The 21671-nt window shown below is 37.0% G+C and overlaps 1 protein-coding gene across 1 annotated transcript; it reads left to right on the top strand.

The window, feature by feature from the left end:
• Nucleotides 1–10481: 10481 nt before the first annotated feature.
• On the top strand, nt 10482–11916 carry dio3a (iodothyronine deiodinase 3a). Its single transcript, XM_048974380.1, has one exon. It carries the CDS (start codon nt 10593–10595, stop codon nt 11394–11396), a length of 804 nt encoding a protein of 267 aa, XP_048830337.1. The 5' UTR covers nt 10482–10592; the 3' UTR covers nt 11397–11916.
• The last annotated feature ends 9755 nt before the right edge of the window (nt 11917–21671 follow it).

A 21671-nucleotide genomic window follows, 5' to 3' on the forward strand; every position in this document is an offset into this window, starting at 1 on the left:
GAACGTGTGGTTAGAGAAAAGCTCCACAAATGTCAACAATATCAAATATATTTATGGAATATTAGTTTATATGAAAGTTGCCCATGCCAAGAACAAACAGATCACTAGTTCTAACGTCTTTTTTCCTAAAGAACAAGTAGTAACAGCAGCAGGAGACTGGTTATATAAGTAAACAACAGCAGTTACATCACTGCTTCTAATTTTCAGTGTCCCAATTTGAACCCAGTCTAATTTTCCACAAAGACTATTCTTTATCTGCATCAGATATTTTTGCATCTAAGAAAATGGCAGAAAGCATTTTAGACTGTGCACCAAAAAAAAAAAAAAAAAAACATATTTCAATAACACTTCAAATTGAAGTAGCTTTCAATTAGAATAACAAACATGTCTTCTAAGGCACCACAGATTTTAAAACAAATCCTCTTAGAGGTTTAGATCTTAGACACAGCATCCAGAGAAGCAGTTACTCATCTTGGCCTAGAGTGTATTATTAAAGCGACTGTAAAGCAACTGTTAAACCACAAAACTGTGCTGCTATGGAAACCAAGCACAGTAGTCGTGCTCCTAATCTCTGCATTAAAGGAACACTTTCCTTTTTTCAAGAGAATCACAGTAACCCCTAGTGAATAAATAAATGACACCCATGTAGAGGTTTCCCCTGATTTTTTATACTCACAAAAGCAACTACTGTTCATAAAAGTAGTATTTTCATCACGTGGAAGATGCGACCCTTCAAATACTTTTGGTGAATACTCAAACACTCACTGATTCATGTGCAAAGAAGCACTGTAATCACAAGCAACGGGACTCAAGTAAAAATATTTTTGTAAAACTGAAATGTACATGAATACTTTGCACACAACTAAAATATCCCAGAAATGGTAAGATTTATTATGTAAAGAAGTAAAATGCAATGTACAAAATCAGTGTGTGTGTAAAGTTCTCCAACGCGTTATGGCAGGTGACTGAGCTCCTAGGTCTAAAATGTTACAAGCAGGCCCCCAGATGTACCCCACTGTCCTGAGGGTTACATCTGATTGGACACCGGCAATTTCACGGGCCACTGAGAATCGCTGACATCATCCTTGGTTCCACCACTTGCATTATATGGCATCTTCTTGGCCCAGGGGGAATATGGCCGGTTTGCACCTAACAGAATTAAATAAGTGAGTGATGATTCATGAGCTGTTTGACACTTTATGGAGGGGAGGAAAATGACACGTGCAAATACGCATATGAAATGCAAAGAGAATTGTAATGACACAAACATTTTCACAGCTGACATTTTCCATCCTAGCGGACTATGAATATTCAGTGACCAAATGAATGTGGTTTATTTAAAGTACGAAAATCTACTAAAAAATTTAAGTTTTGATTTTTATAACCAAGTTTTCAGTATTCACAGCCCCAACTGGGAATGACGACTTGCATAAATCCATAAAACACACACACACTCTCAAAGTTGCAAAACAAAGTACATTAAGAAGGAATTATGGGATTTTAAAAAAATCATTCAGTTTCTTGAGCTGCAACATTTTCCTGTCTTGTTAAATGTTCAGAAATTATGTATTACGCGTGTCAACCAGAAAGCCATTTTTACATTTTTAAAGTTTTTACATTGATAGCAATGCCAATATTGGTAAAGATCATTGGTATAAATAGATCAGCATTTTGCGTGGCAAGCACAATTAATATTGTCAGGAAAAATATGACACTTTTAAGTTCAAACAATATACTTTGTCAGCCTAATCTAAAAATAAACAATAAAAACTAAAAAGTACTACTACTGTAACTAGAAGTAATATTAGTCTTGAAGCATCAGGAACTGGCTTGAACGCAAACTTAGCAAGAGATGCGTATTTAGTAAATATATACTTCAGATTTACAATCAGCCTAATACTTTGCCTTTCCATTAAAACTGTTTGACAAGCAGGAACCATTAAGCCAAATTTGTAAAGTCAAAATTTTTCCTGAAACAACAAAAAGCATTCTCACAAACTGTGTGTCTTATAATGTGCTGATTCGCCACATACTAGTCTTCCCGAGGTTTCCATTGAATGTTAAATGTTAATTTTGTGTATAACACTGTGCATAAATTGCATACATTCTAGGGAATAGGCTCGGCATGTGAATATTATATACACATTATATACATACATGCAAACACACACAAAAACCCTGTAAGTGCGTACAGGCTGCTGAAATGATCCCAAGAAAGATTCCCATCAGATATGCTCCCTGACCAGGGACGGATTATGGGTTGTGTGGGCCCCTTGGCAAAACGTTCGCGAGGGCCACCACCACCACCACCACCACAACCACCACAATTCAAGGGCCCTTGGCAGCCAAACGCCCTCCCTATAGGGTCAGGGGCCCTTGTAGGCAGAGGATCAAAGAATGTAGGCCCTCTAAAATAGACAAACGAAAATACATTGTTGATAAGCGTTGCAAATTGTTTTGGGCTAGGGGCCCCACGGGCCCCCAGCACCCCAAGGGCCCCTGGGCAGCGGGCCGTCCCTGTCCCTGCCACATCAGCTATGAACAGTTAGGACTTAACAAACCTATAGCCCATAAAGAGAATCTTACAGCATAGCCATTTGCCCATGCAATTCTTCCACTGTGGACATGGGTCATAGGGTGCGAGAGGAAAAGGAGGTCCTACATGTGAACTGTTGCTTGAGTTAGTGATACTGCTGCCAAACACCCACTGACTGAACTGTACCACTTCACAGTACTGTAAGCATCCAGAAGGAGAAAGGCCAGCAATTTGCAATGCTGAGATGTAGTTTATTGCACTACCGAAGCTGACTAAAATTACTGAGACACAGAGCCCCTAACCCTAAGTGGTAAGAAGAGCCTTGAAGCCTTCTATCTCAAAACAACAACAATGCATTACTCCTATATACATAGATTTTACGTACAAGGTATACAAAAAAATTATGATTAGAGAAAAGAGGAAGAGTATGCTTCAAGGGAGACATGTTTGACCATCATGCATAAACCACTCTTAAAAGGTTATATATGAAACTTCCAGTCACCTTAGGTTTATAGGGTGTTGTAGCTGCCTTAAATAGAAATAAAGGCATCACAGTGTGCTGTTAGGTATGGTGAAGTTTTATCAGTAACCTTTACACTAAATGAAGTAGCTTTTTAGCATCACTAAAATGTCTTTGTAGGCACCCCGTTTTCAGAATTCTATTACCTTTCGACAGTTACAGAAGTAAAATTAATCTTTCAGAATGCCCCCAATAAAATAAAAATTATCAAGATGGATTTCTACTGCATACTTAATACTTAATTTAATTACATTTGAAAATACTTAATGCTTTAATGTTTCTGTGCTAATGCTAATACCCATAGTCCCTAAATGAAGTTTACCCAGTGTTACACACCATCTTTCAAAAAGCACATAAACAAATGACTTAGTGCTAAGTCAATCTGAAAAAAAGATGTGGTATCCAAAAAAAAATTAACCAACCAAAACTTCTGATGACATCACTGGCTATAAACACACTAACTGATCCAAAGATGACTGTATTTTGCATTACATTTGTATTATCAGCACTCAAAGCCTGGAGTTCCTGAGCTGTTACAATGATTAAGAAACTGCCACAAGACTATGTGTCTCCACCTCAAGTACCACAAGAATCACGTACATAAGGTACCACAAGTACCGATTCACATTATTTATTCCTTAATTGCACCAAAATGTAATCATAACACATATGACACTCCCAAATAAATTTATCCATAAGAGCAGTTAAAGAAATGTTGCCCCCCATTTACACAAAAGTACTTAGGCCTAGTTGCAGTTATTAAATCATTTCTTACTAGGTGTGTCTGAAGGCTCTGTATTTCAGAATGATTGCGCTCTCGTAATAAGAGACTACAAACATTCTGGTTATACTGAGACAAATACAGAACAAGTATATGGCTACACTATACACAAGCACACTAGCAACTGTGCTAATGAAACATATATATGTTATGAGCTGCTTTTGGTTCCTGCAACAACAGGATGTTATGAAATTTACCACCCAGCTAATGATACATCATTGACTTAAAAAGCCATTCGGTAACAAATACTTGAAAAAGTAACTCTAACTTTGAAATTTATAGTACAGAACCAGCTGCACAAAGCATTTCCTGACATCTTGCGGTCGTAAGAATTATGCTGTGGTATATGTGCTAATGCACAATGATGAGTGGGATTACATCTCCAAATTTGTGTTTGAACCAAAATATTCAAGTTTAATTAATATATCAATTTTTCTACTTTAAATTAATTTATTCTTATATAAGAGACCACTAATCTGAAATGTGACACATTTAGTCACAAGGCTGATCACAGAACACATAATAATGATGTAATTTGTAGTACTTTCCATTTATCATCCAAATATTATTTTGGGTTGTTCCTTGTAATTATATGTTCGTCAAAGTACAGTAGTTTGATTTGTAAATCACTTTAATGCAGTTGGCCTTAAATTCCTTTTAAATGATTGACTGGCTGCCTCATTCTTATTGGTTTTACTAGCTGTGCTTTACTATATATTTTTTCCCCTTTTCTTTGTGCCATTTATTTCACTTGTCATATATTTGGCCCATGGGAATATTAATACATGCTCTTCTGTAATATGAACATGCTCTACCTTTATCCATTTGACTTACCTTTCACAAACAACAGCTGTTTTTAACTCATTCCTCTTGCATGTATAGAACTTTAAAAAAAAAATGAATTTGTTAACAGCTTACGAACAAAGGCTCCTGAGAACTGAGTCAGGTGCATATTTTGAAGGAATTTCCTGAAACTGATATTAATGGTAAAAGAATACCGATTGTATGAATGCTATTGCATCAGCTGATATTTACAAAAATGCCAACTATAAGCCTAAGGTCCAGAAATTTAAAGTGATACACAAATATTTTATTAAATGGCCTAAAGTACAGTTTGTAACTACAATATTTTGTTGGTAATTCAGAAATATTGTCAGGTTAAACTGCGAGATAGGTGCAAGTCTTACTAATAATTCAGATCATGAGCAATCATCATTACGAACCATGCACTCTTCATTTTGCGTACCACAAGTCAGTTTCTTACTTCTTCTACTTATTGTCCTTTCATGTTTTAATTACAGGTGAAGTTGGGATGTACCTAAAATGCATTTTAGATACAGTGAATTATTTTTAATACTGTAAGACTCATCATAAAACCAATGGGAATAATATGATTTGGGAAAAACATTCGGTTTGTTTACATGAAAAAGTCTACAAGCAAAACCGTAAAAAAATGCATACAAGTGGGGAAGGAGACCTTTAAGTTTTGGGTAGCTGAGCTAGCGGAAATACTAAATGCTCAGTTATGTACGGTGTCATTGTTAGTTTAACCTACTTCTTCAATTTATATCAACATAGCATTCTAAGTAGGCTTGGCAAAGTCCTGAGATTTGGTCAAGCCTACTTAGAATTCGAAGTTGATCAAACATTTCACTTAATATATGATAGTCACAAACAAAGCTTGCCAAAACACGTTGGATTTTTTCAGTTTAGTCAGCAATTTGTGTGAAATTTAACACCTCCTTTTCACTTGACACACAAACAAGAAATGTTAGTAAAACGTTTTTTGCCCAACCACACTTTTCAAAAAGCTGAGGTTGAATCCATCAACCCGATACTTAGAGGTCACATACATTTTTGTCTCCTAGAATGAACTGCTGGAACATGTTATTCAGTGGGAAACCCATTAAACTCCTGAATAAACTGCAGTTTGATAAAAATTACTGCTGCCAAATTTTTTTACAGAACTACAAAGATCTGCCCACGTTGCATCTGTCTGGGCTTCTTTGCATTGGCTATAGTAAGAAACACTAAGAAACAGCATCAGTGCCAAGATTCTACTCCTGGATGTGAAGGTCCTGAAAGGCACTGGTGCTGACCATCTTAAAAGATCTGCTCTAAACATAGAATGCAGCACGATAAAACCTCATGCAATTTGGAGGACGGTGCCTTTTGTTCTCAATATGTACCAAATAAAAAAAATGCACTAAATGATTGTTGCTATTGTTGTTGTTGCACATTAACATAACAATTAGGTTACATAAAATTGTTTTGCATAGAAACTGTGATATTTTAACACATTTTTAGAAACAAAAAATGCCATTTAAGGTGTTTTAAAGAACCTGGATTTTATGCAGTTTGAAGCCCACCTTATCTATTCCACATCATGGCCATAGGACCTATGCGGAGCAGCCTGCACTCACCTGATTCGGGGTAAGTAGTAATAAGCATCTTGGAACTTGATCCCTATGGAGAACTGCAGACATACACGGTTGGTCCAAGAAGGTGTTTTGTTGGGGCGGGGGGGGGGTCTATCACATCCAGCCTGCCCATGCTTGCCTGCATTAAGATGTGTGGAGTTCAAGCACATATAATGTTTTTTTTAATTATTTTATTAATTATTTATTATTTAATTAATAATAATAATAAAATAAGACCAAGCTGATTGAACATTTTCATTCAATAAGAGGATATAGCATGACATTCATATTTTGAAAACCTACATTCAAATTCTAAAAAAAAACAATGATTTTGAAAACATCATGTCATTTTAAGGTAATTAGTAAACTAGTAAACATTTAAGGGGATTAGTAAACTCGTGAAATAAAACAGTTTTTTTCTGACGTCTTCGTGCATTTCTAGTCTAGTACTTTTAAATTACTCTTTAGTTAACTTCGTTTATAAACTTCATGCAAGTGACGACAAAACAGTAAAATGAACTAACAATTTACCCGTTTCCCTTGCGGAAATGAAGCATTAGATGGAGCAAACGGGAATGAACTTCTTTTCTAAAGGAAACCGCTGTTACAATGTTTAACTGCATGTCATCCTGGTTCATTCCTAGCTCTCATGATAATCCCAATTCCGCATATTTATGTCTTTCTAATTTCACTGGAACTCTTCTCCTCGAGGATTAACATTAAATCTGACTAACCAAATACATTACTAATTTATGATTTGTTGCGTTTATCCAACTACCCTGCAGAACAAACGAAACACCACCTACAACATCCAAGACACCAATTTTAACGCGGCGCCAAAAAACCGGCCAATTAGCTGAGGGTTCGGGCGTCACGGCTCCTCGGTCCACGCGCTGTCTCCCGGGATCGCTATTGGCCGCAGAGGTTGCGAGAGGTGAAGTTTACGTGGCGTTGCGTATAACTGCAGTTGCTAATGGCTGAATACTGAGTTGGAGCTTTAGCAACGTAACACGATTTAAGATGGACAAGACTTTAACAATAATAAGTAATATGATGAATTAATTTTCCCTTTGTCACTTTCTTACATAATAACTTTGTATTCCTAAATCCATCTGTAGGCCTGTATACACTCCACTTATATAAACTCGAAATACGCCGATATAGTGGGGAAAATGTCATTTTTTGTACCTAGTTATTAATCATTGCTCCGGACCCCCTGCGTCCCAGTATAGGACAAGCGGTACAGAAGATAAATGAAAACAAGCATTGGTCATCGCAATGACTATGACTACCTAGCTAACTGAATTGGTAATTAACGTGGTTTAAGATAACACCTGGCGATTGCGCTTACTACTTAAACAATTGTGTGAAAGACCATGTTGTTGGATACTGTTAGCTATTGGTGTTTATTCAGCAGTTTTAACTATTATCTAAATGTTGTAGCTGTGCGAGATACAGAGTTAGCTCCTTTCTAATTGCAATGCATGCGTTCCCAGTGATTTTGCCCCACTTTCGTTGCCCGTCTTCAGCTTGACTGGTAGATTCTGGTGGAAATTTAAGCCAAGGGAAGACAGGCTGCTTCAAATTACGTTCTTTTAATTTTGATTTAAAAAAAAAAACATTCAGTATCATGCTACAAAGAGGATAAAACAAATGAACACTAGGGGGCTGGGTATAAGCTATATGGGTTACAATATTTCACGCAAATATTGCGCCATATTTAAAAAATAATACGTCTTAATTGTAGCACGGTACTTTGTATATAATAATTTAGATATAAAATCTCATGTTGAATGTAATTCAATGATATTTCCTAAAGATTTTAACCATGTGAGAAATTGGTTGCAAGTGATGTGGCATGTTATAAGTGCTGATGTAATAGGTTCTCTACAAACTTTTCTGATAACAAAGGCATATTATTCTTATGGCATGCATTTTGAAGTCATTTGCAATCTCTAAAACAATCTTCCCATGTGCAATTATATAGTCTTACTGAAATAAACCTAGTAAACTTCAAAATTCAACGTACATATTTCAGGCAGTATAGAAACCTTAACTCTTTCGATTAACATGCCAAATTAAGCCGTGGTGGAATATTGTCATTTAATTGTCGTGAACTCAGTAGCTTACATTAATCATTTTACAACTCCCAAAACGACATAATGCATAAATGAAATAAAACCATAGCTATATACATGCACACATTTTATAAGCAAAACGTGAACATTTCATATTTTGAAGATGTCAATGTATATCGTTTACTTCTGCAAGTAATTACGTTCTCATTTCTTAAAATTAACAATCACAAACGAATCATTATAAAAACGGCCATCTACAAAGTTCACGAGTATGCAATTTTACGATAAAATAAGAATACAATATGAATATAAAAATGATATTTGCCATATTATTTAGATATATGTTATATACTATATATAGAAAATACTGCTAAATGGTAATAGACAATTCAACTTCTGGTCTTCTACTTTCACTTTTATGCGTAAAATTGTTTTCTTTACACAATGTTCGACTTGTGCAAACGAAGGTTTACTTTATATTTACAATCCACAGTTCTGAAATCCATGACCGTCCGACGATTAAATGCCTACTACGTAAACATCCACCATATGGAGGATATTCTAAATTGTTTTATTTTACTCATTTTGCAGCTATTACTGATGTAATGACAATGTATGTCTTCCATTCAGTGCATTGCCTTTGGGTAAATATTGAAAAATATTTCAGCTTATCCATAACTTGTAAGTGCACAAGGACCTCATGTTAATCGCTGTGTAAATTGTGCTTAAATTATCGTCAGCAGAAATTTTATACGAAGATGTACAAAACCTTCAAACCAGAGGTCTTGATATGGTCATACGTGATTAATTGTACAACTGCATGAAAGTAAACATGAAATAATTATTAAATGCTCAGATATTACAAGTCTGAAGAAAGCACTAAAATGTCCCTTCAATACTGGAACTTGAAATATTTTCTTTTAATTAACACGGTCCATGAAGTATTCCTTTAAATGTATCTTAAAATTAATAAGCAACTAGTAGCTTTAAATGACCACCTCCTCTTCTTATGTCTCTGAGTGAGTTAGTTTGCTTGCCCTGAGTTGTAAGTCTTAACAACTCTGTAATAATTTTCACACTCTAAACGCATTGGAATACACGTGTGAAGGTATATTAAGTGCTGATTAAAAGGCTGAATACTGGTTAATTATGTTATGTTGAATTTCCATTTCGCTGCTCATGTGCATATTTAAATGACTTACAGGTTTACAAAAACAGGTGACTAACAGCTCCGATTTTTGAGCATACAGCCTATGATATTCATTGTTGAGGTGATTGCACGAAGTGCGAGGCAAAATCTGAGCTTCTCTCGCATGGTCCTTATTGACGCGAGCGCCGTCTAGTGGGAAATATTAAAAATTAGAATCACTTCAGCATTTCCTGCCATTGTATATGTATCATTATATGTCCACAAATCTATGCATAAAATATAAGCCGTTTGTTTGTAATGAACGTCCCTCAACTGTTTATAGTAGGTAATCATTTCCTTTATTTTTCCTTTTTTAATTTTCTTAAAAGACCAAATGGCTTTAGACAACTCCACGAACTGGGAGATGCGCATACTGTATGAAGTATATTTATACAAGAATGACTACTGTATAATCCAGATGAATCAGCGGTGTGTTTGTCTACAAAATAAGTGTAATTGGTGATCTGCATAATAAAGTAGGGGTATTCGGTTATTAATCTATCACGATCAGTATAAATTATAATCTGACATAACTAGAACAAGTAGTTTCAAAAAGAGATGATTAAATGAACACCATGTAAAGGTTTATTGTCAAAGTGCATACGGCGGTTGAGATACGTGCGCACCCGCGCGTATGTCATTTACAGAACATTTTTGACTCCGCTCCTTTCCCTCCTTCCATGTGGTAGCGTCAGAAATGTGTTTACCCATTTGTCAAAAGAAACAGTGATGTTGCAATACCACTCTGTCCCCATTCTGCTGTGCATGACGGATGTGAAAAGTTCGGAGTCCCCCTACGTTCTTTATCACCACACCTCCCACCCCCGCTCGCTTGCTCGCTCTCTCTCTCTCTCTCTCTCTCTCTCTCTCTCTCTTTTCTCATATCACACAAGAAGTTGATAGAGGTAATCCCCACCATGTGAGGAGGCGGCCTCGGCTGGGAGGCGGGGTATTTTTTCATTCAAATCTTTGGTCAGTCCTATAAAAAGGAAAGCACGGGGTAGGCGAGTATATGAGAGGAATCACCGGGTCAAGTTTTTAACATCGGACCAAAAGACAGCCGCAGAGATGCAACAATCTGTCGGCGTCCAAACTGTCAAGACACTGAAAAATATAGCCGTCTGTTTGATACTGCTGCCTCGTTTTCTCATGGCAGCGCTCATGCTGTGGTTGCTTGATTTTCTATGCATAAGGAAGAAGGTGTTACTCAGAATGAGAGAGCAAGAAGCGAGCCCTGACGACCCTGCACTGTGCGTCTCCGACTCCAATCGAATGTTCAGCTGGGAGTCCCTAAAGGCAGTCTGGCACGGCCACAAATTGGACTTCTTTAAAACGGCCCATCTCGGATATATAGCGCCGAATACAGAAGTTGTACAGCTCGGGGACCGGAGCAGAAGCTGTATACTTGACTTCGCGAAAGGGAAGCGGCCACTCATCTTAAACTTTGGTAGCTGTACCTGACCGCCGTTCATGACACGCCTGAAGGCGTTCCAGCGGGTCGTCAGCCAATACGCTGACATTGCAGACTTTCTTCTTGTATATATCGAGGAAGCGCATCCGTCAGATGGATGGGTGAGCTCTGATGCTCCTTACCAAATCCCCAAGCACCGCTGTCTGGAAGACAGACTGAAAGCAGCTCAGCTAATGAAGCTGGAAGTCCCTGGATGTGTCGTTGTTGCTGATAACATGGACAATTCGTCGAATGCGGCGTATGGAGCATATTTTGATAGACTTTACATAATTCAAGATGCGAAGGTTGTCTATCAGGGTGGGAGAGGACCAGAGGCATACAAGATCTCCGAACTGAGAAACTGGCTTGACCGATACAGGAACAGTGTTAAGAATTCCAGGACTGTGGTGATCCATGTGTAACGTAATGACTGAAAGAAAATGTTCTATTATATGTAGTGAAAATTATGTACAGAAGCTGCTTTACGACATCAATAAGCTGTAACACTTCATCTGTTACGGCATAAAAGTATTAAGTCACAAAACCTTTGTATTTTGTAGTTTACGCGGTTGGTGATATAAAACGCATGATTACAGGATAGTCATTTTTGTCTTTGACTTGTTTGATTTCCATATCGTCATCGTCAGTTGTTCTTCTGATTCGTTAAACTGTACAGTTGTAAATATGTGTTAATATTTTGTATGTTCCCCGAAGTATGACTGTGTGACAGAGCGAATGCCTAAAGCCCCGTACAGCTATCTCTGCGTATTCTAGTGTTGTTGTGAAGTGCGGTTTTTAAAAGGTTCCCAACCAGAAAACCGACACTGATGTAATTTGATACTAGAGTACTCGGTGATAATCATTTCCTTAACGTGTTTAACAGAAGTATTTTTGTTTTGTAAATTATACATACTTTTTATTAAAGATGATTTTTGTAATAAATGATGCTTCACTGTGAATTTCGCCTAAAATTCTGACTAATGACGTTTCCTTGGAATTAAGAAACGTCACACACCTGCTATGTCTTATAATTTCTACATACAGTTATTGATGAGCAGCAGAACCATAAATCTTGATTACCTTGGTTTACACGAGAACATATTAAATTCGTCCATACCTTAACCACATGGTATCATAAAATGCTACACCTAATGTTAAGGAAATCCGTAAGCTACCCAAACTAGTAAGCTATAGGAAACAATAATGAAGCCACAAGTCCGCAAACTGTTACAGCTGTGTTGTACCCGCTTCAAAACTAAACCTGGCCAACAGATAACAGTCAACTGGACATGTAGCCAAAAGGTCGTAGGATTAAGTCCCACGCACGGACAAGTGTCTGCAAAGCACCATAAAATATATTAATCTGACTGTTTCATTAACTAAATTTCCTCGGACAGTGAATTTAGAGTTTAGTCATCTATAAGTACAATTAAAAAGATACCTCTGATTTCCCAGTTTTCTGAAAATTAATTTTTATGGCCTTAGGTAGTGATTACCTACAAACGTGTACTGCGTAATTACAGAACTATCTGCCGTCATCATCTCTCTCGTGCACCGGGAAAGGTGCAGTAAACATCACATAAACGATATGGCAGCAAATAGTGGACAAAGAAACAACATTTATTTTATTATTATTTGAACTGTAACGACTAATGTCAGTTTGTCTACAACATACTACAGCTTGGTGACTTGAAATTGGTATTGCGCCTTTCGTAAATGTGCTAACAACTTGCTATATACACTGAACATTACATGCACCCTGACCATTAGGCATCATTAATATTTAAAAACGAAGTATTATCAATGTATTGTTTTCTATGAAAAATGTAAAAAAATAAAATAAAATTGGAGGCTCGACACGTAACTCATTACTGACACGTGGGAAATGCTTTGATCCTAGTTTAGGGCCATGCAAGCATTTATGCCTCTTAATAAATAAATATAAATGGCATAAGCGGTCAAATATCAAACAATTGGAGTACGTCGAGTCTGCAAAGCTGCATCGATTTCTTCAGTTTGAATGATCGTTCCACGGAAGTTCGATGCCTGCAGCTCTTGTTGGAAACGTAAAACAATTGGATGGAAAGGTAAAACAATTATATTTATTTAAGTGCGACTTTTATTCCTTTTAACTTGCACACAACCACATACAAATGGGAATGCCTCAATGTGTATTACGCAATGCTTAATTATACAATGAATCGTTGAAAAATGATTTTTATAATGTATTGTGTTTTACTATGTAATACATTTAGTATGCATTGTTGATAGTGAAATGGGAATGTTTTGGCTTACAACTTTAAAAACACTCCAATGAAATCTGTCTTATCTGTTTAAAATGGTCATTTACTGGCTCAGGCCGCACCAATCCACACATTATTTAAATACTGAGAATAGTTTTAAAAATGATACTTGAAAAAAATATATAAACATAAAATATTAGGCAAATGTACACAACAAATGTCCAATAATACATCCAATAGCTATACTTGAGAAATTGTCTTAGGGAGGCCTACAAATTAATCGGTGACAGAATAAAATAGTACCTAGCTAACCTAATCGGATTTCAGTATAAATATTTTCTCAAAGTTAACAGAGGGGGAAAAAAGTTAAGATCTAGCCTGGTGATCAAAATGGTCTGATAGAATCACTGATAGGGTTCTTGTTGCTTCAACTTTACATTTTTCACTCTTCCACTGTATTCAGCAAGAAGAGACAGGAGGTTCTTTATTCTGCCTTGCATGATAGGAGAAATCCTGCTTGATCAGGATTACAAGAGAGGGGCATTGAAGTGCCAATCCTTCAGAACCCGTAAAGAAGGTAATAGCAGAAAGGAAACAATCAAGAATTAAAAAATATTTTTAATGGGCTCTTTTGACAGCTCAGATGAATGAAGATGATAATCTTCCAATTGCTTCCATTGCTTTTCTTGAAATGAAGAATTGACATCCCCCATTCCTCATTAAATATTCTTCTCGTGGTCTAATTGTTTTACAGAACTATACATTTTCCAAAAAAATTAAGGTAATTAAGTTCAGAGTCCATAAGTGATTTGGTATGGTTTAGGTATCCTTCTCCATCATTATGGTCAAAACTGGTGTCATTAATTATTGGTGTTATTGGCCTGCAGGAGGTGCTAGAACACAAAGTGGAAGTCAAAATGGAAGTAGGGGGAACCATACAGCCATAACAGCAAATGCAATCAAAGGCTAGAAAGAAAGTATGCAGTTGATGGCACTGATGGGGTGTCAGAGCATAGAGTCCTTTGAAGATGTTTCAATAGGACAGGAGACTGAGGGATGATGATTATACTGGAGAATGTTGTGAAGGCATAAAGCTGTGCAGTAACAACAATACCAGTGATTGTTGCAACAGTCTAGCAATTACAGCTTTTTGCTCTAATATACAGAAGAGCTAGACTGAAGAGAGCTAAAGAATGATCTATTTGTTATGGTTAAACAACAAACCTGGACCATTTAGGATGACAGAGAAGACACTAGCAATACTGTATGGAAAAGGATAAATACATTTTTTGGCAAGAAAAGAAATATTCCAAGCTTGCACCCCACCCCCCATAACCTGGTTTGACAACCTGTATTATAAGTTTCATGGCTGACAGATTGAAAACATCTCCCAACTGCTGTTGTTGGTAGCAGGGGAGTCTGGGTACAAAACTCCAGTAAATACAGGACTTTGAATTCATAATATCACGTTCGCGTGGTCACGAAGTGGAAGGGTCAGTGATTTACATTGGGCTTCAGGTAATGTTCTTGATGGACTGTACATGTATTTTACTGTATGACAGGTGAAATTTTATTCATTCTAATAGCGATTGTCAAATAGTAGAAATAAATGGAATGTGGTCACGATGAGTTAATTATAGATTTCAGATGCTTTATTGCCCTAAAAAAGAATTAGCTTTTTATAAACTCAGCTGATAAAAAGTGTGCATTCCTGGTTACCTAAGTAACCTACATGATGTCCAAGTTCCAATAAAAATAAGCAGAAGTCTCCATGATTCTACTTAAGGAAGAGTGTGGTTTCACATTGGAAACCCTTCAAGCTACTCATGGTCCAGCAGGGGCATGGTTAGCGATTTTAGGCTCCATGAAAGCAGATCGTGGGAGCCCAAACCAGACCAGTCAATTTATGATCCAAATCAGAGGCTGTCAGCTGCCAAAGCTAGAAGACCTGTTCACCACCAGGGCGGAGAGGAGAGCTGGGAAAATTGCTGATGATTCCATGGTGGTCTAGAATTAGTCAAAGGCACCAAATGTCTAATCAAAATAAGGGAACTGGATGTGGATGTCCACACCACATTAAAAGATATGAAAACATCTCTGATTGAAATTAGAAGCAGAAAGGAAGAAACACCTAAAAAGAACAAAAGGAGGCACTCATAAGGCAGCAAATCGGAGAGTGACTGTGAGGAAGATGTCAGAAAGATGAAAAGAGGAAAGAAGTGACAGAGAATCTAAGAATAAGAAGAGTTGGAAGGGCTGTAAGTTGTTCAGTGACATAAGCATTTCTGGCCTAAAGAACAGGGACACATTGGATTGTGCGGACAGTCACCTGCAGTGCGATATCTTCTGTTCTCTGGCATACTTGTACCAGACAAAACAAACCCTTTAATTTCAATCAAAAACCTTCTGACAACAGAACTTGCAGTCGTGGTTGAATGTGAAGGTCCAGCCAAACTCTGCCATAAGGTTAAAACCAACTGTAACTGTAAATCGGCTTACCAGATTGCAGACTCCTGAAATTGCCAACAGGGGCACCAGATATCAGCATTAGAGAATGGAAAGGCAGGTCTACAGCAGGAATAGTTAGAGGCACTTTGCTTAATCATTCAACCAGGAAGATTGCAACAAGAATGACCATACGTTTATGTCTGGCTTCTAAAAAGTGGTGTTTTATAAGAAAACTGTAGGATATTTTGTGGCATAAATTGGTGTATTTGTTGCAACAACCAAGAAAGGAATTAAAATGCATTATTTCACATTATTTCACATTATTTAAAAAGAATTTTGCTTTAATTATCTGTATGTATGGATGTTGTACAAGCAAAAGGTGCTGCAAGATTGGTATTTTGGTAAAAACACCTGCAAAATCTAAAAATACCAATAAGTACAATTGCAATCAAACTTCACCCAATGTAATTTCCTTACATGTGGGAGTTCTTAATCAAAAGATGTTACGTCTGGTTATCCTGTGTATATGTATATTAGTTATAGCTGTCGTAGTGTGGATAGCTTGACTGCCCCTACACTGCATAAAAGTATTAAGGAATATACAGTAAATTTGGTAACCCTTCCTTCTACAGTCTCCTAATGACTAAGTAATTACCCAGTAAATATATGGTAAATTATAGTTTATTATTGGTTGATTATCACAGATAATAAGTAGGTAAATATCAAGAAACGACAGCTGAAATACCAAGAAAAATCTCAAGTTTATTTCATTTTCCATGTACTCGACACAATGTACTACAAATTATATGGTAAGAGCCTGAAAATACCATGGAAACAAACAAGGCTTCCTTTTGCAGTACAGTGCCAGCTTATTTACCGAGTAAATTGTCATGTTTTACTTAGAAAACGTTGCAGAATATACATGATTACAAGTTTGTGCTGATTGCATGGAAAAGGTAATGTATTACAAATGATATGGTAAGATGCCATGTAAACAAACAACACTTCCTGTTGCAATACACTCAGCTTAATTACTGAGTAAATTATAAAAACATCTGCAGGAATGTGGCCAATGTTTAAGAAGATGTACCACGATATTAGAGGAAAACACTTCCTGTGGAGGTTGTCATCAGGTAAGTATAAGCTAAAATTTAACAGGCCCTTTACAAATGGGTATATCCATGAACAATAACTATGGAAGAAATAGCAATGTATAGTACATAATTAAACTTGAGCTGTTACCAACATAAACCTTGAATAACTACAATTGTAACTTGAATTGATGAGTAATAGAGGAGGTGTTTCTAAGAATTGGCTACCTACTTTCTTAGGAAGTATGCAATTAAATTTAAATTATTACCACCCTGAACCAGTTGTAACTACATAGGAGTCAAAGGGTGATACTGGAGACTTTTCTTGGTAAATTATAATTTACCATATATTTACTGGGTAATTATACAATAGAGACCTGTAAAAAGAAGGGTTACCATAAATCTGTATGAGTTTAATGATTTTACAGATTTACTTATTCTGATGCATAATTCAGACAGATGCCTCCCACACACACACACAAGGAGGTCATGTGGAAATACTCCGCAGGCCACCCCCTCACAGAGCATGATTCAATCTTTGCACTACTACAGACATAAAAAAACTGTTGCAGATGTAAAACTTCATGTTGAAGAATAAATTGAATGTTTCTTTTCATATGAATTAGGACTGCAGGCAGCAAGGGTGGTAATTATCCAAAGTATCCTTAAAAAGAATTAAAAAGATATTTAAAGATGAAGACTTTTGAAATTTTGTTGGTTTCGTGTAGATGTTGTGGGGAAGGGACACTGTACTATACCAGTTTGTTTCACCCTCACATAAATGTTTAAAAATTGTCTCAAGATTAAGTCCCCATCCCCACTTAAATATTATTAAAATACATAATCATTTTTATATCTATGAAAAGTCATTACCAGTATGCCACATAAACATACGGTTTCCAGTTGGAGTACCATTCAGCACATATCATTGGCAAATCACTGTCATTTGACTTTTTTGAGCCTGTTTAAGGAGTGGTAAATATCCCAGTGCATTATGTCAGAAGTCAGAGCTGGGAATGACGTCACAGCCGAGTTAACTGCATTCCAGCACAACAAGTCAGAAAGCCATTTAGCAATACCACGGACCTGTCTCAAAAAGCAGAATTTCTTGCTTAGCCGGGTAACTTGTAGGATTTAAGGTACTCCAATTTAAATGGTCTTTGTTTTCATTCAATTTCATTTAGTCCAAACTCCTGTAAATCCAACAAATTATCCGGCCAAGTAAGAAATCATGCTTCCTGAAACAGACCCCACTTCTAGCCAGGTTCAGCGTTAGCCATTGTTAGCAATACCAGTTAATAACAATGCATTACGTGGTATTTGGACCATACAAACACCATAGCAAGAAGTCCACAGATAGTGGTTAGACAGTACTGTGAGTACAACTAAATTAATGAGACACAAATAATCCATAAGTGCTAACAAACAATATGAAACTACAGCTTTCCCTTCTGTTGATCAAGCCATCTTTAATTCTGAGGTTGGGGTTGCACAGGTTCCTCCAACTTTCCGAGTTGGAATTTCAATTTCAGTAGGCGTTCCAGTTGAAATTTCCTACTAGGAACTAGGAAATTCCAACTCCCTAGTTTAAATGGAACAGGGCATTATTCTAGGTCTAACCAAACGAAGGTGAAGGACATTATCAAGTTACTATGTCTTGCTCAGCAACAAGCAAACTCTGCCAAGTGCATCACATCCCATCCACTGAGTGCCCACAAGTGCTACGTGAGAACACTAGTGTGAGGTCTTCATCAGCAGACATCACTGTACACTTGGCTGATCCTGAATCTTAGAAAGAGAAAATCACCATTAATTTATATTGACCGCTAAGTAGTTAAAACCCAAACCAGGTTAAGAGGATAGACGATGGCTGGATGGCTGGATGGATGGATGGATGGATATATTGCATATGGTAATGGATTTGTCTCAAAGACCTTGCAGTTTTAGCAAATCTCATTCTAAATTAGTCTCACTCAGAAATTAACATTAAAGTTTGTTTTGTTTATATTACATTTTAGAAGCACACAAACTACTACAATCCTCATTATTTGACATTTTCTGACATAATTGTATGATTGTAGATGTTGTATGGCTTATAATTAGTGGGTTTGGATTGGTTTTTATGAGGTCACAGGTTCAAATCCTGTGGTTGGTGGAGTAATTTAACCATTGGGCCAAAGAGCACAACTGGACAACTCCCCGCAGAAGAACCTGGATAGACTGCACTAAAGCCTCTTTAAAACACACGTGTATATCTTTTTCCAGTTTGGGGGTGAACTGCCCCATTAAAATGAAACAGGATGGGTTTCTCTGTCAAATCCAGGTTTAGTTCAGGTTCAGTCCATCAATCATTTTAAATTTGGAACATTTTATATGAACATTATCATTCAGAACTTCAAATTTTCCACCCATTATCAAATCATTAAACTCTTCTTCAGTAGGGCCTTGTTCTTACCACACCAGGTACCGTACTTTTGATACTTCAAGAAAAGTACTGAGAAAATGTACCAAAAACATGGTACTTCAAGGTGTTTTCCACTGGCATAAAAACTGGTACCAGTGCATGTATACATACTAAGTTACGGTGCAGCAGCTGTGCTCAGCAGATCAGTAGCTCTAATACACACTGGCCATTTGAGGGTAAAACAGCCTACCCCTCCTCTAGGCACTGGCAGAACCTGCTTTCTCAAAAATGTGTTGCTTTATATATATTTTTTAAAGTGTCCGTTAAATAAATGTATTATATGCATTCTTTTTTTCAGTTCTCAATGGAATATCTCAGCATTTCATATTATGCTAAATCGTTTATCAAAAATCTTTGAAAACTATTAATATACAATAAAGTGTGAAATCAGAAGTGACAATGACATATTACCCACATAGCTAATTGTATAAATGGTATAATTTTATATAATTTTAATATTTTCATTTATTTTTTATTGACATTGGCAATGAAATATATTGTTAAAGAATATTTAAGGGAACAGATTTCATACAGCAACACATAATGGTTTGTCGATTGATACAAAAGGTAACTGTTTTTGCTGGACAACACAGAGAGAGCAAGTACCAGGACTTGTGATGGCTAATGGTTAAACAGCCATTATTCAACAAACCAAGGTTTGTCCTTCTCCAGATTGCAAATTGCTTTCCACACAAGGGCTGAAGCACTGACCCCAAAATCTGAATTCAGAGAAGTGGATACTGTTATCCCCAGTGACCCTGATGAGGATAACCGTTTAGATGATGGATGGATGGGTACTATTCGCCTTTTGGAAACATCCCTTGAACTTGTAATGCACAGTTCTGAATGTCTGTGAACACCCCTGTTAATCACACTGGATAACCGCTTATGGGATGTGACAGTAATTAAGCCCATTACAATTGAGGCTTCTAAAGCATCCTTGTCCTGTGAACCCAAAGTGGGGCCTGTGCTCACCGTTTGGCAGGGAAATATTCTTTCACCCTCCCGATTTTCCTCGTGCACAGAGACTGTGTTCTCATTAACAACAATTTAAATGATCACCTTGAGACAGAGTAGTCCCCAAAGCTTGAAAAGGGGTGAAGATGATTGTCTGCCGGTCAAAGCCCCTCTACCAGCACTGCCACATTTTTCATATGCTAATTGAGTGGCCCTCTAAGCTATGTTGTCAGAGGAAATCAGGTTGTGAACTGTACTGCTGGCTTCTCATTCATTACGTGCATTATAGCTTTGTTTTCCATAAAATGATTATCAATTTGAGGCTGTGTCGGCCGGACACCAGCACTCCCCTCACACTGTTTTTGTTTTCAAGTGTACTGGTAACACTTCGTTATTTAATTTAATTTGCAGAGTCTATTGGTATTTCACCCCACCAGTCTGTTTGCATCCAGCAGTTCTTTGCTTTTTATTAAGCTTACTCCTTTCTACCTTATGATGTGTTGCTGGGCAGAGAGACATACATCAGTCACACCAGACACATATAGGACACTTCTACGCTGGAGAATGCAGGTGACAAGTTAATACAGGATTTTTAACTGTGCTTGTGCCCTTTGATGGATAGGCCTAACAGAATGACAGATTAATGTGATGTATATATTCATCTTACATCCTGTTTGTGCAATTAAATGCTTAAACATCTGTGCAATTTAATGGTTAATCACATGTATCTTACACATAGGTGTAAGTAATATTAATTAAGGTTACAAATATGCTACACTGAAATTTAATGGAGGCTTCATTAATGTCAGTAGACACCTGTACATGCCTTACTACTGAAAAGGCCCACATGGCTAGTAAATATGGCTAATAAATGCCCTGCATTCATCAGAGGTGAGTGAGGTGTGCAAATCGGTCCAGTGTAAGTGCACACTTAGGGAATCACTCGACTTTGCAAGCATCAAAGGTTATGTCGTGGCTGTGTATGATGATAATTCGTGGCTAGGATGTGTTGAAGAAACTATGCCCAGCACTGGAGAGTTGAGACTGAACTTTTTACATCCTCATGGACCATCTCCATCCTATTCATTCCCAGGCCATCCTGATAGACTTGTTATGGATCATCAGGATGTGCTTTTAGTAGCTGAAACTGTGACAGCAACAGGGCGGACATACAAAATTTCAAGCAAAGACATCACAGCTGCATCAAAGGCTCTGATGGACTATAAATTGAGAGTATAGCAATTGTTTATGCTCGTACATTCCCACCTTCCCTTTAAACAGTACTGCTTGTATGTAACTTATGCATTATTACATTGACATTCTTTCCTTGCCCTAGTACCCTAAAAGCCTATCTAGTTTGTTTATTTTTGTTAGTTTTTCAGGTTTCTGACAAATTAAGGCCCTTTTTAGTAGGTCAGGGTCTAGTCAAAAGTGTAATCTAAAGAGGAAAATAAACTATTCTGACTGTACCATTAATACTCCTTTTTCAGTTAC

Source organism: Brienomyrus brachyistius, chromosome 14, assembly GCF_023856365.1.
Source record: "Brienomyrus brachyistius isolate T26 chromosome 14, BBRACH_0.4, whole genome shotgun sequence".
In the NCBI taxonomy this organism is placed as follows: Eukaryota; Metazoa; Chordata; class Actinopteri; order Osteoglossiformes; family Mormyridae; genus Brienomyrus; species Brienomyrus brachyistius.